The 18,013-nt window shown below is 51.5% G+C and overlaps 1 protein-coding gene and 1 long non-coding RNA gene across 2 annotated transcripts; one reads left to right on the top strand and one right to left on the bottom strand.

The window, feature by feature from the left end:
* The first annotated feature begins 5,891 nt into the window (after window positions 1-5,891).
* FAM46B (family with sequence similarity 46, member B) lies at window positions 5,892-12,892 on the top strand. The gene is made up of 2 exons (XM_008586270.1): window positions 5,892-6,318; window positions 10,953-12,892. The coding sequence occupies exons 1-2, from the start codon at window positions 6,055-6,057 to the stop codon at window positions 11,970-11,972; spliced, it is 1,284 nt and encodes a 427-aa protein (XP_008584492.1). The 5' UTR covers window positions 5,892-6,054; the 3' UTR covers window positions 11,973-12,892.
* Window positions 12,893-16,221: 3,329 nt separating this feature from the next.
* LOC103601852 lies at window positions 16,222-17,287 on the bottom strand. The gene is made up of 2 exons (XR_551480.1): window positions 17,050-17,287; window positions 16,222-16,967 (listed from the first exon to the last, which is right to left on the bottom strand). It is a non-coding gene; the product is annotated as an uncharacterized LOC103601852 (long non-coding RNA).
* Window positions 17,288-18,013: the final 726 nt, after the last annotated feature.

The following is an 18,013-nucleotide window of genomic DNA, read 5'->3' as shown; positions in this document are numbered from 1 at the left end:
TTTTTTTTTTTTTTTTTTTTTTTTTTTTTAAAGATGACCGGTAAGGGGATCTTAACCCTTGACTTGGTGTTGTCAGCACCACGCTCAGCCAGTGAGCGAACCGGCCATCCCTATATGGGATCCGAACCCGGGGCCTTGGTGTTATCAGCACCGCACTCTCCCGAGTGAGCCACGGGCCGGCCCCGGAAATGTTCTAAAATTGATTATGGTGCTGGTTGCACAAGTTTGTGAGTATGTTGGACAGAGCAGTCCTGAAGCCATGTTGGGACCTAACACTGCATGGGCTATAGGCAAATTTTAAGAGGAGACAGTTTTTTTCTTGGCATGCATTACTCCAAGTTCCTTCTTTTCCCGTGGTTATTTGATATTTTGAACCTTGGTTATGAGGCAAGATGACATTATTTACATGAATGTAAAGTTGTTTTCCAGCCAGCCTGAAGCTGCAGACTTGCCAGGAGGCACATGTTATCAAGACCCTGAGATAACAGCAAAGACAGGAATAGAAACCAGTCGGAGCCTTGGTGAGACCTTGCACCTGGCTCCTAGCACGGAGCCCTCCTGCTTTTCATTTCCCACGTTCCATTCCCTCAGCCCCCTTTTTAAAAACCTCTCGGTAAACCTGAGTCTTTTGATGGTTTGAGCCTGCCGGTTCTCCTTCAGGTTTACTGGAGACATGGCTCAGCCTAACATCCCTCCTCAGGTCACCAGTATTCCTGAATAAAAGCTGACCTCCATTTTCACCAACATATGACTTTCGAGTGGTTAGTTTTTCCAAGGGGGCAGGCAGCCAGACTTGTGCCCAGTATCAAGTGTACTAAAAACCATTGAATTGTACACTTTAATGGGTAAATTGTATGTTATGTGAATTATATCTCAATAAAGCCATTACCCCCCCCAAAAAAAGAATTGATTAGATTAGCAATGTGAACATCACTGGTGACCTTGACAAAAACACCTTTGGTGGAATGGTGGGAACAAAAGCCTGACTGAAATGTGTTCAAGAGAGAACAGAATAACCAAAGGCAGCAAATGTAGACACTGTTGAAACATTTGCTACATAGAGAAATGGGGTCAAAAAGGAGGGAGATAGGGGGTCAAGAGAGGTTTTTTGGTCTTGTGTTTTTTGTTGCTGTTTTTGTTGTTTTGATTGCAAGAAATGATGCTTTTTAAATTGATTGAGATTGATTGATTGATTGATTGATTGCCGGCTGGCCGGTACAGTGATCCAAACCCAAGAAATGGTGTTTTAATGCTGATTGGAATGATCCAGTCAACAAGAGAGGAAAACTCGCTGCAGTGAAGTCCTTGTGCAGGTAAGAAGATGGATAGACCTGGCTTATAAACAGACAGGTAGCCTCAGCGAGGAGCAAGCGGGGTTCAACCACAGGAGCAGGAGCGGAGGCTGATAATGAGATGCAGAGCCAGGAGAAGGGGTAGAGGAGGTGCTGAGAGCCCAAGGAAATCCTCTTCTCATTGCTTCTGTTTTCTTAATGAGGTAGGAAGCAAGGTCATCAGCTGAGAGAAGGATGGGAAAGGAGCTACTGGGGACTGAGAAGAGAGGGGAAGATACGACATTGTCCTTATAGGAGAGAGTCCTACAAGACCAGGTCATATGGCGGCATTGCCAGACAGCGCTGAGGACCCCTTGGAGGATGGCTGCCATGAAGTTCAAGTGAGACCTGTCAGTAGGGCTGTGTCTTCTCTAGCTTCAGTCAGCCTGTGGGATTAACCAGGGTGTGGTTTTGCCGGGTGGATACAATAATGAGAGGAGCAAGGGGGTTGAGGGTGTATGCAAGGAAGCAATTATAGCACTGCACTGGTCCATGGAATCTAAGCTGGTTAAGGAGGAAAGTCAGCACATGAGGGACGCAAGGAACAGTGACAAAAAAGTGGGAGGATCACTGGATTGAATGCTCTGTTGGGGCAAGGAACTACAGGAGTTGGGGTTCTACTAAGAGGGAGCAGGAAAGACGAGAGGTGGTGCTGGGAGGATGGGATGCTTGATGTTGAGATTATACAGGGTAGGAATAGAATTATCTGTAATAACAAGGTTCATGGCCTTAGCCATAAGGACCTGAGGTAACGTGCAGACAAGAACTGTCGGAGGATGGGAGGGGTGCTCCTCCATAGGGGAGGATCACTGTGTTGATTGAACTAAGTCATCCTCAGAAGCAGGGGCTTGGGTAGGACATGGGCCTAGGGTTTAGCCAGGCCTGGGTTTGAAGTTCTTTCCAACTATGGGGCCCTGCACAAATTACTTAGCTTCTCTGAGCATTAGTTTTTTCTGCTGCATAGTGAGAGATCATTCCTGCGTCATAAGATTATGTTCTGAAAATGTAATCAGAGACGGTGTGGAAAGCATCTACTGCAGTTCCAAGGCACAGAGGATGCTCAGTAACGTGGGCTGATAACACAGAGACACAGCAGTTCCAGAATGCTCTTGTCTGGGGTCCCAAAGCAGAGGAGGGGGCAGTGTAAGGACCAAGACTCTCCCCAGGACCCCTTCTCCTTTCCTATCACCTCAAATCATAGAAGGTAGGAATGGAAGAGGCTGACTCCTATTTCAGTCCCATTTTACAGAATAGGAAACTGAGGTCTAGATAGGGAAAGTGATTTACCTATATCACTAAGACTCAATTATCATAGAGTAAGTTCCCTTTTAAAATCAAATGGAGTCAAGGGGCCAGCCCGTGGCTCACTCGGGAGAGTGTGGTACTGATAACACCAAGGCCATAGGTTCGGATCCTGTATAGGGATGGCTGGTTCCCTCAGTGGCTGAGTGTGGTGCTGACAACACCAAGCCAAGGGTTAAGATCCCCTTGCCGGTCATCTTTTAAAAAAATTAAAAAATTTTAAAAAATCAAATCAAGTCAAATGGAGTCATAATTAAGATGGGAAGGGGCCGGCCTGTGGCTCACTCGGGAGAGTGCAGTGCTGATAACACCAAGGCCACGGGTTCGGATCCTATATAGGGATGGCCGGTTTGCTCACTGGCTGAGCGTGGTGCTGACAACACCAAGCCAAGGGTTAAGATCCCCTTACTGGTCATCTTTTAAAAAAAAAAAAAAAAAGGAGGGGAAATTTTTAAAAGGGTAAATTTTTTACCCATTTTTAAAAAAAAAAAAAAAAAAGGATGGGAAATTTGTACAAGGGTAGATGTTATACTCATCTTTAAAAAAAAAAAAAAAAAAGACACCACTGGGTTTACCCCTGCTCTCTTCTCAGCTTCCTACATCCCAAAGACATCCCCACCCCCATCACAGTCATGTTCAGGTCCTGTAATTGTGCAAACATTGAAACAATCAGTTTTGAGACTGGAAGTGTCAACAAAAGGGTGATTCACAGCAAATTTGCTAATTTCTCTTCCTGGCCCACACAGAAGGAGAGAGAAGAGATCTGAGTTTCCTTCCTTAGAAAACTTGATCAAGTATGTGGGACGGGCACAGCACCAGTGGGCCCCCTGCATGGTTTCCACCCTAGCCAGTCCCCCTGGGGTAAGTCCCTCCTGCTTTCTGTACTCCAGTTTCCCAATCTATAAAGCGAGAAGAAGGTGAACAAAACGATTGCCAAGAGCCCTCCTGCTCAGGCCTTCAGGGTTCTGGGAATATGTGGCCTGGTAACTTCTCTGCTGCCCTGGCTGTCCAGGGACAAGCATGGGGAGATGGGACAGAAGTGGATCCAGCAGACCCAGTGGAAATGTCACCTCACTAGAGAGGCACTCCGTGATCACACCTCTAAGGATGTACATTGCTATCTCTAGCTCTTTTTCTCTCTCTGGCTGTATCTCTCTCTCTTTTTTTTTTTTTTGTCAGCTGGCAGGTACAGGGGTCCAATCCCTTGACTCTGGCTGTATCTCTCTCACACTCACACGTACGCATTGTTCTCTCTCTCTCGTGACCCTGTTTTATTTTCTTACCAATATCTGAAATGTCTTATTTGTTTACTTGACTATTGTCTTTCTACGTTAGAAAGTTCTAGAAGAGCAGAGACCTTTCCTACCATATCTCAGGGCCTAGCCCAGCTCCTGAAAGGTGCTCAGTATATAGACGTTGGCTGATGAATGAATAAATGACAGATCTTGTGGGTGGTGCCAGGGCTGTGCCAAGCATGACTGATCTGTGTAAACTCTTCTAACAGGAGCGGTTAAAAAATAGGACTTGAGTCAGGAGACCTGGATTGAGTCCCATATTGCCATTTAGTGGTTGTATGACCTTGGGCATATCACTTGACAGTTTCTTCATCTGTAAATTGGGGGTGATGATCCCACATTTTGAGATATATATTTTTTTCTTTCTTTTTTGAAATCTTGACCTTGGTTGAGGTGTATTTTTAGAAATTAGAGGTCACATAAATATGTAAAGTGATCTGAAGCAGAGTAGGTATTCAGTAAATGTTAATTGTTTTTTCCTTCCTCTGCTGGAGGTGGGCATAGAAGACAGTGATGTAGTTGAACCTCAAGCTCTTTCATCAGAAGCCTCAGGGAGACCTTGTAGGTCAAGGGTTTGGAGATTGTAGACTCAGCCAAAGGAGATTTTTTATTTTTTCCTTATCTTTCAAGAGAAGGTAAAACAAAATAGGACACCACTGCTCTGAAGACAATGGAATGGACCTGCCCAAGATCACAAGACCAAGCAGTGGAGTAAGCAGTGGGTCCCCTCCCAAAGGGCCAGATGAAGCCCCTGATCCCACCAAAATGGAGGGAGGGGACAGGAACAGCATCTTGCCTGAGATGGCCCCCAGAGAGGAAGTGGCTGCTCTAGTCTGAGGGTCAGGATCCTGGGTTCTAGTCCAAGGTCTGTCAGAGTCAAGCTAGTGACCTCGGATGTAGTTTCTAAGTCTCAGTTTCTCCTGTAAGTTGGGCATAATACCCAGTCTGCCTTAAAGGAGAATGAGAAAATGTTAGGAGAATGATATTTAATTTGATATATTGTTAAGAGAATGATGTTTAAGAAAAACATATTGTGGCGATGAATCAGATAGACTCAACTTCAGAATTTTTGCCATAGCACATATATTTAAAATCAGGAAAAAGAGATTAATTTAAAAATAACGATAACAATAAGCTTCATCTTCTAGGCTCTGTAAAGTGGAAGAGAAAAACATGTAAACATGCTATCTATCCTTCAGCCCCAGAAAGGCCCTAGGTCCCCGCAGGTGCAGTGGGCAAAACATGCTCCACAGACTCTACAGCCCTGCTTCAGGACAAGGGCCCGGACTGGCTTGCTGTGTGACACTGGGGGAATCACACCCCGTCTCTGAGCAGATTTCCCCTTTCCTACAGTGGTACATGGACGCTGGCAGTGCTGTGGTTTGCAAGGGTCAATCAAGAGAGCGCTTTGGAAAGCATCGACCTCGGTATACAGGTGTACACGGCGTGTTATCTTTCCTCGAAGACGGCCAGAGCAGGAGGATCGCTGTGTCAAGTTGAACACGTGGCGTGATCTCATTGGGCTTCTGAAAATAGCGATGTGCCAGTTGCTTTCGCAATTTCTTCCAGCACCAACCCCCAAAAAAGAAAAGAAAAAATTGGAATTTCTTAATGGTCTGACTCCGCTACAAACTCCACACAGATCTCTTCCCTCCCACCTGCCCCTGGAGGGCGCTGTCCCTTTAAGTCCAAGCCCTCCCGGGCCAATCACAGTGAACGAAAGTTTTTTAAGGACCAAAGGAGGGAATTCAGTGGGAGAAGGAGGGAGGGGCAGGGGCGTGCCCTCCAGCCAATCGGAATCTCCCTAGAGAGCAGTGACTCACGTGCAAAGCTCCGCTGACCAATGGCAGGGGCGTCGAGAGGCGGGGCGGCTCCCGCTGTGTGACAGCTGCCCGGACCAATGGGCATGTCGCCCGCGGCCTATAAGAGTCTGCTGGGCCCTGGGCGACAGGCTCTGGGGTCGGTTGGTCGTCGCCGTCGGAGTGTGCCTTGGGTTTGCCTCGCCGTCGCTGCCGCCCCGTCCCTGCATCCGCGCTCCCGCCTTGGCCCGGTCCCAGCCGCTCTCCCTGCCCTCATCCCCTTCACCACCCCCCGGTTTCTGCCGTCGGGGCCCCGGGGCCGGGCGAATGATGCCGTCGGAGAGCGGAGCTGAGCGCCGGGACCCGGCGGCTGCGCAGGTGCGGACGGCTGCGGCCTCGGCGGTGGCCACGGCCGCCCCGGCAGGCGGCGGCCCCGACCCGGAGGCCTCGTCGGCTTCCTCCGGACGGCACCTGAGCAGGCTGAGCTGGCCACAGGGGAAGCGGCTGGACGCGCTCCTGAGAGAGCCGATTCCCATTCACGGGCGCGGCAACTTCCCCACGCTGAGCGTGCAGCCCAGGCAGGTCGTGCAGGTGAGAGCGCGCTGGGCCGGGGGTGGGGACTCTACCCTGAGGCTTTCGTGGCTGGAAGGCACCCGGAGGCTGTTCGATTAGATGGACAGCTAGGGAAACTGAGGAACAGGGGCAGGGGCTGTAACAATTGCACCGCGCATTTATGGCAGATCAGACCTCTTCCCCCTATGCCTAATAATCCTTCCCCACATGGCTGCTTCCCCTAGGGAGCCCTGATTCCCCCGCTGACCACTCGCCCAGTCCCTGGCTTGGGGAAGAGAAAAGAATGGGGAGGGACTCAGAGGGGAGTCGAGGGGAGAACAGCCCCGCCTGCAAGGACGAAAGATGCCAGGCAGCCCCGGGTGGGTAAGTGCGCATGCTTGGGTCCAAAATAGCTTTTCCTCCCCAACCTGGTGTCCTGAACCTCATCCCACCTTCCCTGTCCAGGGTTCTAGGGCCAGACTCTGTTCTTGTGCTTCCACAACCCTTGGCTCAAGAACCCCTGCCTAGGTGGAAAAGCCCAGAAATCCCTGCAGCGACTCCCTCCCACTCAGCTGGAGTTGTGACAGGAGATTAATAAAACACCAGGCCGTACTTTGTACCCCATTCCTGAAGGCAACATTGTCTAGTTTAGATGTTTCTCCCCCTCTCCAAGATTGGAAATGAAGGCCTCCAGGTCTCGGGCCCTAAGCCCCATCTCTCTGACAGCCGGGAGAAGAGAATTCTGGAAGCTCCTCCCTCCTTCAGACTCCAACTCTTCCCTTTACCTGACTTCTCAACGACCCCCAAACTGCTCTTTCATCTGTATAGCCCATATGCTGTTCAGAGTATGGTAATTATTGTACCCATTTTATAGCTAAGGAAGCTGAGGCCTCAAAAGGGGCAGTGAGCTTCCTAAGATTACCTAATGAGGTGAAAATCAAACCCAGGAGATCTTGGGTCTTCACTGAGCAGGTTGCTACAGGTTCAAGGTTTTCCCATCCCTTCCTTAGCCCAGTTCCCAAGCTGAACTTCTAGGTCTAAGGGGAGTCACTTGATAGAAGAAACCAGAAAATCCAGCGATTCCTTTGTATTCCTGCCAGCCAATGGACTTTCAATCTGGGGAGGCAGCTCTACAAGATAGGTGAAGCAGGCCATTCCCCTGCCTCCTGCTACCTTAGCTTCCAGCAGAGGGGGAAGGGTGCTTGCTGGGGGATTACCTCACCCTCCCTCCCAAGGAACTAGGAACGGCCTGCCGCCACAAGGGGGTGGGGGCAGATTCTCCTGCGCTGACTCACCCACAGCCTCAGTGGTGCTCTCTGAGGCATTCCTCAGCTGCTCTGCCCCATGTCATCTGGGAGATTAGGAAACCACTAGAGGCTTTTCTCCCCAGGACATCCATGTCAACCCCGGGACCCCAGCTGCTGCACCTCCAGGACTGTGGCCCCAGGCATGGGGGGAGGGGAAAGTGGAGCCAGTGTGGTAGCTCTCTATGCAGGCACAAGGGGTGCTCTGGAAGGGAAGTCCTTGCCCTTGTCAGTATGGTCCACAATGCCTTTACTAGAGCTCTGTGCCAAGCCTGTTCGGGACACTAGGGGCACAGATGTGACTAGAACCCAGCCTCTGTGACTTCGTGTGCTCCCAGCCAGGTGGGGGAGACAACGGGTCAACAGCAGCTCACTTTACAATGTGACAGTAGTGTACTGTCCTTGTAGACTAGAGTCAGAGATATCTCAGAACAGGGAGCTGTCAGCTATGGTGGGGAGAGGGTGGCAAAGATTTCAGAGCTCAACTGGGAGGTTGGACATTTGGGTTTAGGGCCTGGACTGTTGTCAGTTCCCTTCACTGGGCTCAGTGTTCCCATCCATTCAATGGAGATGGATTGAACTGCTCTCCAACACCCTTAATGATTACAAAATCTGAAGGGAACAGGTGGCTTCACCTGGTCCATAGAGCTACCTCCATGGGGAAGAAAGTCTCTCCTGGCAGGAATTCCCAGCTGGCAGCTTCAAAAGCTGTTGGGATGTGTGTGGGGGTGGGAGGGGGAAGGGAGGGTGGAGCTGGCTGATGCTTTTTGGGCTTCTCACCAGTGTTGAGTTTTCCCATGGCTCAAGACTTGGAACCTTACTCCCTCTCCATTCCCACAAGGCTTCACCTACAGCAGCAATCTGTGCAACTAGAGATGCTGTTCTTGCTTGTACCTGGTCTAAAGGGACCCACCTTCCTGTAGGAGGCCCCCCTGCCTGTAGCTCTTGGAGGCTCAGTTCTAATTAAGCTTAGCCACTTATTGGCTGTGTGAACTTGGAGAAGTCCTTTGCCTTCTCTTGGCTCAGGATTGAACTAGACAATCTGATCTCACCAGCTGCAGCCAAAGGGTCTGCGTGAGGCAGCTCTGGATATATTTTGTAAGCCTGCTGGCTGATAGCGCCTATCAGTCTCCCTGTAGGTCTCAGCAGCAGCCCTGGAGAAGAGTGGTTCTGGGGAGGGCCTTGGCACAAGAGAAAGGAGGGTGCAGTCACTGCCCCCCTATGGCTGGTAAGTATGATTCAGGAGGCTCCAAGCTGCCCTGAAGTCCTTGGGTGTGGCAGTATCTGGGGACTGCCTGCCAAACTGGCTGTAGTCACACCTGAGAAAGAGACAACAGCCTCTGGCTGGCTGACACAGCTGGCCTCATGGCCCTGACGCAGGGGATTTAACAAGGGTACTGCTACCTACTCACCAGACCAGATGCCATGCCCCGGGGTGGGTACCAGCCTGGGAGCAGAAACCAGCACTGAATGAGGCTTAGTCAGATCTTATGGGACTTGGGGAGGGGGCTCATCTGCTCTGCAGGATTGGTGGGGTCCTTGGACCAAAGTCTTTGGCTCACTTCTGTCCTTGGCCTACATGACCACAGCTGAAGGTGTGGGTTAGAAGTCCCACTGGCTATACTGCAGCAATTGGCCCTGTCTGTCTGGCCAAGGCATCCTCCAACCCCCACCTTCCTGCTCCCCAACTACTCTGGCTCTGGGCTTCATTGACTTGAGAGTTGCCCTCACTTTGAAATTTTGAAAGGAAAGGAGGATTACAACACTAGTTTCTAGTCTCTGCACCTTCTGAACCCTGGGACTGTGATGAGGTAGAAAGAGGATGGGCTTTGGAGTCAGCCATGCCTAGGTTTGAAGGCATGTCTGCATGATCTTGGACAGGTGACTTCACTCCTGTCAGCCTTGGTTTCCCCATTTATAACATGGAGATCATAGAGATCTTTCCCCCATAGATTCTGGTGAGAAGATCCTGTGCCTGGCACTCTCGAGGTGCCTAACCAATATACTCCTCCCCCACTCCACCCCTGTTCCCCTGTGTTCCCAATGGCCAGTTGCTTACCTCCCATTGCCATGACAATATCTTCCCCTGGTAAATGTCCTCCTCCCGGAAGTCTTCCTGGAGGGAGCCGCCCGCCTCAGATTGCCCCACTGTGGCTTGCCTCCTCAGCACTTAGGTGCATTCTTTGCAGTAATTCCCTGGGAGGCAAGGACAGCCCAGCCTGGTGCTGGGTGCTGACTTGGCAGCAAGGCGGGGTTGCAGAATCACTCAGGGCAAGAATGCTGCCTGGTCACCTGCAGGACAGTGTGTGAAGTACTTGGGTTGCTGAGGAAACTGAACATCAGACCCCAGCGTCACTCTTCTCCCCACCCGGTGCCTCAGCCCAGGGAGATGCCTCTTGCTAAAGGAATAGGGTCAAGAAGACCTGTAGACTGACTTGTCGTGTGTCTCTGCCATCAGGCCTGGGGGTCCTCCATCTCTTTCCATTTGGTGTGGGAGGCTTTCTGCATTCTTGACTCAGTGGAAAGGGCCCAGCTTATAACTTCTAGTCCTGACATTGCTGAGCCTTAGTAGTTTTCCCACCGTAAGCCTCCTTTTCCTCATCTACAAAATGAGTGTAATATTTGCCTCATTGGATCCTTGTAAAAATGAATTAGGATGAGTGCATGATAGTCAACATGTGTGAACTTGAGATTCCAACTAACCTGGGTTCTTGTCTCAGCCTGGCTACTCTATGACCTTGGACATGTTTCTTACCCTCTCTGTGCCTCAGGTCCTCCGCTATCAATTGGAATAATATTACTCAAAACGTATTATTGTGAAAGTTAGTATGGTAGTGAATGTGAACTGCTAACTATATTTCCAACATGTCTGAAGAGTTACCACAGTGCCCGGCACAAAAGTGTTTTACTTGCACTTTAGAAAGGTAGGATAGCTTAGTGGCTAAGACATGGACTCCATCTTGGTTTAATTCCCAGCTCTGCATTCACCAGCTGTGTGACTTTGGGCCAGTTACTTGGCCCTTCTGTACTTCCATTTCACCATCTGTAAAGTGGGAATAAAAGTACCTATTTCATAGGGTTATTGTGAGGATTAAGTGAGTTTATATCTTAATGTCTAAAGTGCTTAAATCAGGACCTTGTGCTCAGTTAATGGTATGCATGTGTTGGCTGCTATTATTGCTGTTCTTTCGGTGTCATTCCTGCAGTCCTTCTTCAGATAAAGAAATCAAGGCTTAGAGAGTTAAATGGCTTTCCAAAGGCTGGTAAGTGGTCAGCAGTGGTTGATGTTACTGTAATGATTACATGGAAGTCCTTAGGGAACCCTGGGAGCCCAGGCTCCTGACACCTGTCCTGCCCTCCCCTCTGCAGGTGGTCCGCAGCAGCCTGGAGGAACAGGGACTACATGTGCACAGTGTGCGGCTGCATGGCTCGGCTGCCAGCCATGTGCTGCACCCTGAGAGTGGCCTGGGCTACAAGGACCTGGACCTGGTGTTCCAGATGGACCTGCGCAGCGAGGCATCCTTCCAGCTGACCAAGGCAGTGGTGCTGGCCTGCCTGCTGGACTTCTTGCCGGCTGGTGTGAGCCGGGCCAAGATCACACCAGTGACACTGAAGGAGGCGTACGTGCAGAAGCTGGTGAAAGTGTGCACAGACACAGACCGCTGGAGCCTCATCTCACTGTCCAACAAGAGTGGCAAAAATGTAGAGCTCAAGTTTGTGGACTCAGTGAGGCGCCAGTTCGAGTTCAGCGTAGACTCCTTCCAGATCATCCTGGACTCCCTGCTGCTCTTTGGCCAGTGCTCATCCACGCCCATGTCTGAGGCCTTCCACCCAACAGTGACAGGTGAGAGCCTGTACGGGGACTTCGCCGAGGCCTTGGAGCACCTGCGGCACCGTGTCATCGCCACACGCAACCCTGAGGAGATCCGTGGTGGTGGCCTCCTCAAGTACTGCCACCTTCTGGTGCGGGGCTTCCGGCCGCGGCCCAGCACTGACGTGCGCGCCCTGCAACGTTACATGTGCTCCCGCTTCTTCATCGACTTTCCAGACCTGGCGGAGCAGCAGCGCACTCTGGAGCGCTACCTGGAGGCCCACTTTGGTGGAGCTGACGCAGCCCGCCGTTATGCCTGCCTGGTGACGCTGCACCGCGTGGTCAACGAGAGCACCGTGTGCCTCATGAACCATGAGCGCCGCCAGACGCTGGACCTCATCGCCACACTGGCGCTCCAGGCGCTGGCTGAGCAAGGCCCAGCTGCCACTGCTGCCCTGGCCTGGCACCCTCCAGGCCCCGATGGGGTTGTGCCGGCCACTGTCAATTACTATGTGACCCCTGTGCAGCCTCTGCTGGCTCGGGCCCACTCCTATCCCACCTGGCTGCCTTGTAACTGACTCAGACCCTGGCCAAAAGGAACATGGCCTCAAAGGATAGGATGGGGTCTCTAAGCGTATGTGGAGGACATGACCAGAGAGAGACAGGCAGCCTGTGCCAGATGGCCCAGCCCTGCTGCAGGGTTGGGCCTGTGATTGAACAGTCCAGACTTCCCCAAGTGAGGCTGCTGTGGGGCTTAAGACCAAACTGGGGTTCTTGGCAGGAGGACCCTTTGGTATCGCACCACACTTCTGGACCAGCATGATTGTGGGGTGCAGGGGCCATTTTTCTTGGGGGTCGACTGCCTTCAAGAGACAAAACAAATTTTGGATGGTAGCCTCAGTGCCCAGCTCCTTGGGTTGATTTCCATGGCCCCGAAGGGGTCTTTTTTACTAGGGCCAGCCTACAGTGATTTAGCAGCCTCTGAGGGCCTACAGCTCACACACTGACTAAATTATGGTATGTTTGGGGATTACTCACTTTGGGTTGGGCTGGGCCACTAACAAGGCCTGGTGGGCCAACCCAACTAATCACTTGGAGGGGGAAACTGAGGCATGCAGCAGATACTTGGGTTTGGGGAGGAATGGGTATAGCCTAGTCTCCTGAAATTCATATCCCAAGCTGTGAAACCTTCCTCTTGAGGGGCTGAGGTGTGCTGGACAGGAGCCAAACAGTCGGGGTGGGACGCATCCCATGCCCCTTCCAGCATGTCACTCCTTTCCCTCATATAGTGAGGAGCCCTCCTGCCTGGGAGCTTGTTCTTTGAAAGGTGCTGAGTCCAAACTTGCCACAGCCTAGCCCAGTGCTCCCACCCCACTGGCTTGGTTACAGGGCTCTCACATGGGGGAGGGGAGCCATGTCCCCATCTCCTTCCTCATCCCTCTGGATTTGTTGCTATTTTGCACTCTTAACACCTGCCAATAAAGATTGTCTACACTGAGTCTAGTGCCATGCTTTCTCCTGGGAGAAGGACCTCCCGTGGCTGCGGGGACTGCGGCTGCCTCCCCTCATTGAGTCCAGCTTGTAGTATGAGATGGGACACTGGAGGTGTGTGAAACCTGGGCTTGGCTGGGGGACTGCCCCTCCCCTCAACACCAGCCCCAGCCTGACAACTGTACACTGGGAGCTCATGTCTGCATGTGTGACCTGCACCTGCACATTGCCTCAGCAAGTCTTAGGATTCTCTTATTAAAGAGTAAACATTTCAGTGTTTTCTACCTGGAATCCTAATAGCCCCAGCCTCATACTCCAGTGTTCGGGGCTGCTTGACCCCAGCTCTGCCCATCCCATCTCTTCCAGGGAGCAGGTGGGGAACAAGCTGGGTGAATCTGGACTAGAGGTCCTTCCAGTAATGGCCGCCAAGGCTAGGGAACTTCTAGGCTTCCCCAGAGCCAGAGCCCAGGTGGGGCCTTACCTGGGACCCAGCCTCATACTCCAGTGTTCGGGGCTGCTTGACCCCAGCTCTGCCCACCCCATCTCTTCCAGGGAGCAGGTGGGGAACAAGCTGGGTGAATCTGGACTAGAGGTCCTTCCAGTAATGGCAGCCAAGGCTAGGGAACTTCTAGGCTTCCCCAGAGCCAGAGCCCAGGTGGGGCCTTACCTGGGAGAAGCCTCCTCCATTCTCTGGCTCCCTCCTTCAGCCCCATGTGCTGATGGGTATGCTCTGGCTCACTCTAAGCAGGTCCCCTGGAGGGGAGGGGCAGGGTCTTTCCTTTCCAAACCCAGTTGGGACCATGCCAAGCTGGGAGTGTCAGCCACAAGCACCCACGAAGCTCTTCCCCCAGGGCATTAGCCAGTCATGGGCCAGGACGCTTCCCACTGTTTACCCAGACTCTTTGATCCAGGGATTGCAAAGTCCTTAACACATTTAGCCTCATTAGGGGCCTCTGAAGTGGTGACTTTGATGGTTCCAGCCAGGGTGGAAAAAACAAGGCCGCAGAGGAGGTCCCAGGTCACCAGGGTGAGTCCAACCACCTCACCCACTCTATGGGTCTTTGGTGGGTATCCCAGCCCCTTCTGCTGCCAGGCTCAAGATAGCAGGAAGGGCAGCCTCTTTGCTTGGTGACTGAAAACAGCTCCCCTCCCTCATCTTAGCTGTGTCCGCCTAACTAGGGTCATGGGAGGGACTAAGTTTGTCCCACCTCCTGTTTTGGCCCTTGAGCCTGGACATGAGGGGGATGCCCATAGTATAAACACAGCAGGCTGAGATTATTGGGGTTGAGAGAGGGGCTAACCAGGATGGGCTTGTCTTAGAGTGTGAGAAAGCCAGAAACTCATATGGTACACATGTGTATACCCTGCACTTAGCCCATCAGGGGCCAGATACCATTCTAGGTGTTGGGAATACATCAGCAAACAAAAGACAAAGATCCCTACCCTTGTGAAGAGTACATTCTAATAGGCTAGATAGAAAATAAATTACATGCTCTTAGGTCAGCAATGCATAAAAATATATATAGCAGGGTAAGGGATTGGAAGAGCTAAGGTTTGCAAATTGAAAAAAATCAGGTGCATGTCATTGACAGGTGACATTTGACTGAACAAAGACAAAGATGGTGTGACGCAAGCTGGGGAAAGAGCGTTCCGGCCAGGGAAACTTGTCTGTGAATGTACACGTGCTCTGGCAGGCGTGTCTGAGGAAGCTCGCATGCACTCGGTGTCTGGCTGGCCTTGAGCTGGTGCATGTGCTCGCTGGTGCCAGTACACGTACATGCATAGGCGTGGGGAAGTGGGGCGTGAGACAGGAGTTCACAGTAACCGCTGCCATTTCTGGCATGCTTTTTCCAGGCCGGGCACTATGCTAATTATCTCTCATTTCATCCTTGCAACAATTCCATGAGAGAAGAATAAGTATTGTTTCCATTTTACAGACAAGGAAACTGAGGCCAGAGAGGTCAAAGAAGTTTGTCTGACTCCAGAGTCATTGCTGTTAACCCCTGCACCATCCTTCCCCTATACTGTGATTTCACGTGGATGATCATAACTGTATGTCTCCTGTACATGTATGCGACAGGGCATGTTTGGCATTGCTATGATATTTGTGATTTTATGTATGACATAAATGGCAGTGTAGCAGTGTGCCAAGATGTACATTTTCTTGATGTACATGTGACACTAGCCATGGCTTGTGACTGTAAGGGGCCCATGTTGGCACCAATGTACCTGTGGGTGTGTTTGGGAGTGGTGTAGTTTTTCCGGGTGTGAGAAAAACACTGACTCAGTGGCTGACATTTTTCCTCATGATGGACAATTCCTGCAGCCATCTAAGATGCCAGGACAGGCAGGAATCAGAGTCAGCGAGGGGAGGGCTGAGGGAGGAAAGCCCTGTCCTCCACCTTCCCACCCCACTGTGCTCCCCAAGCAACTATCCACCTGCCCCTTCCGGCCCGGTGGGTGGGAGAGTTGAGGAGGGGAAGAAGCATTGCTGTGGACTTTGGGGAATGGAAGATACACCCCAAGGAAGTTACATGAAATGCTCCGATCCATGCTCCACCTTCTCCCTGCTCCGTGACCTGCGGAGGCTGACATCTGTGGACTACCATCAATTGCTCCCTTGTTCCCTCCCCAGGAGGCTGTCATGGTTGGCCACATCCCTCCACCAAAGGCCACTGCCTGCTCCTGTCAGAGGCCCTCTCCACACAGCTGCCTCCCTTAGCCCCTCCAGGCCCCAGAGCTTGTAATGGCCCCTGAGAGCTGCTCCGTCCTTTGCTTGTTTCTTAAGTGCAGCCCTCGCCTTTGGAAATAATCCTTTTTTAAAACTCTTCCCAGGGCCAGCCTGTGGCTCACTTGGGAGAGCGTGGTGCTGACAACACCAAGTCAAGGGTTAATGTCCCCTTACCGGTCATCTTTTTAAAAAAAACAAAAACAAAAAACTCTTCCCAGTTTGAGTGTGCTCTGTCTCCTGCTGGGACCCTGAGTGACAGCTGGCCCACATGGTCACCAACACAGTCACACACAACCTCACAGGCCACCACACTGCCATGTTCTCACAGGCATGCACAGCCTCCCTCAGTGTCACAGGGTCTCCCACGTGCATTCCCCACCCCGGCTTCCTCATCGCGTCCCTTAATGGGAAAGACATCCTGGGGATGGTCAGCTGTGAGCCAGGCCAAGGGAGAAATAAGTCTGCAAATCAGCAACAGGCCCAGATTGCCAAACGAAACTAAACAGAAGCTGCTCAAGGAACTGCCAACTTAAAGAGCCATGACAGAAACACACAAAGGAAAGGAGGCAAGGACACTTGCAAAGTAAACCTCAAAACCACACACGTTTGCCTCACATTATTGGAATTTATTCTTCCTGAATGTATAAATCAGGGGACTGATTCAGTATGCATTCATTCTGCAGAATTCCACCAGTTCTGAGTTGTGTTGAATAAATGTGCTCTCCCTCCCTCTATTATCAAGATAGTCAATAAATGTTTCCTTTTTTCATTTAAAACCTTGCTTAGAAGTTTTATGTTCCTACCACCTCCTCCTGAGAAAGGTGTGTCCCCCCAGGAGCCAGCAGCTGATTGTCTTTCTGAGGGGCCACAGGCACCTCCCACAAGGGGAGAACAAGGACAGTGGATGAGGGAAACAGGGATTTCTCAGACCAACCTTTCCCCTCAAACAGGCCTCCTGGTGCTTCGAAGAAATGACATCTCCCAAAATGGGGACCCCAGCTGCACCGTGACTTAAGAATAATGACTATATCTTTACAAGAAATCCTTTCCATTTTTACACTGGAAATGTTTGCTGCTTTCTTAAATAATCTGATTGCATCTCAGGGCCTGTAGTAACATCTCCAGCTGTACAGTGAAAGCCAAAGTCAAAGTGGCACAAATATGAAATTAGTACCAGCAAGTTCCCCGGAGCCCAGCCCCTTGCCACTGTGAAGTGAAGGGATCCTGTGAGGAAGGCGCTGAGGTCGTGTGGGGTCAATTCTCAAAGTCTTCCTGAAGGAGGTACCCAGAGAAGGAGCAGAATCCAGGAGTCCAGATCCTTATAGCAGAGGCCCAGAGGATTTGGGAGGAGCTGGAAAGAATAATTCCAAGAGCTTTAATTACCTCTTTCCCACCACAGCCACCCAGCCCCACCCAAACCCTTCAACATCTACCTCAAGAAGGGCCACTGTGGATAGAGGTGCAGGAGAATGTTACTGAACAGGGCTCCTGGGGCTCCAGCCCTGCAAGGGGCGTGGGCTCCTGTGGGAAGCAGAGGTTCCCTTGAGCCTTTGTCCTTGGCTGGGATCCCCACTGGTCTGAGCAGCTGGAATGGAATGTTCCTGGAATGAAAAGCCTGCTCCCTCCTCCACCTCTCCCCTTATGGAGTTCCCCAGGGCCCAGTCCAGGGATTCCTGATATGGAGATGCTCTAGAGAAGCGAAGGCCCAGGCTGTCTGGGGGTTCTGTCCTGGCAACCTCTCCCGGCCTAAGCAGGTTGGCTCCATCATTTACAGATCTCCACTATGTGCTGGGTACTTAGTGTGACTTCTCATTTAACACTCAGAAGTTATTTCCTCCCTAGTACTGCCCCAAAATACAAAACAAAAACAAACAGAAGAAACTGGCTCAGAAAAGAGAAGTCGTCCCAGCTGAGAAGTTCCAGGCCAGGACTAAATCCCAGGTCTGTCTTGTTGCACCTGGGGCCCTTTCTGCCCCACCATAGAGCATGTCACCTCCTCCTCTGCCATCCCAGGCTCTCTGATCTCCTTGGCACCAAAAGTTCCAACCCAGATCCGCAGGGAGAGGAGGCAGCCCTCCAAGGCAAGCCCCAGCCCCACCTGGGGCCCCGAGCATCCTTGGCCCACCCTCACCAGAAGCCAGGTGTGCTGACTCAGCCTGACTCACCCCCCAGGGCCAGATGACCAGGCTGAGGTGTGCCCAGATTTTGGGAGTGGGGGAAGAGGGGCAACTTCTGCCAGCCCTTCAGCATCTCACAGCATTTCTCCCCAGAACCAAGGACCGGGAGGTCACTATTCACAGCCTTAGAAGTGAGAGCCCAGAAATTCCCCCAAATGGAGCCCTCATTAGCCTGATGAAAGAAATGCCACATAGCCTAATGTTTAAGGGATCCCCTACT

Source organism: Galeopterus variegatus, unplaced genomic scaffold, assembly GCF_000696425.1.
Source record: "Galeopterus variegatus unplaced genomic scaffold, G_variegatus-3.0.2 Scaffold109, whole genome shotgun sequence".
Lineage (NCBI taxonomy): Eukaryota > Metazoa > Chordata > Mammalia > Dermoptera > Cynocephalidae > Galeopterus > Galeopterus variegatus.
This window is presented reverse-complemented; position numbering and strand designations above follow the sequence as displayed.

Excerpts from the sequence above, each read along its gene's own strand:
- FAM46B (XM_008586270.1), top strand. The coding sequence starts at position 6,055 with ATGATGCCGTCGGAGAGCGGAGCTGAGCGCCGGGACCCGGCGGCTGCG. Across the intron at positions 6,319-10,952 it reads AGCCCAGGCAGGTCGTGCAG|GTGGTCCGCAGCAGCCTGGA; the intron begins GTGAGAGCGCGC and ends TCCCCTCTGCAG.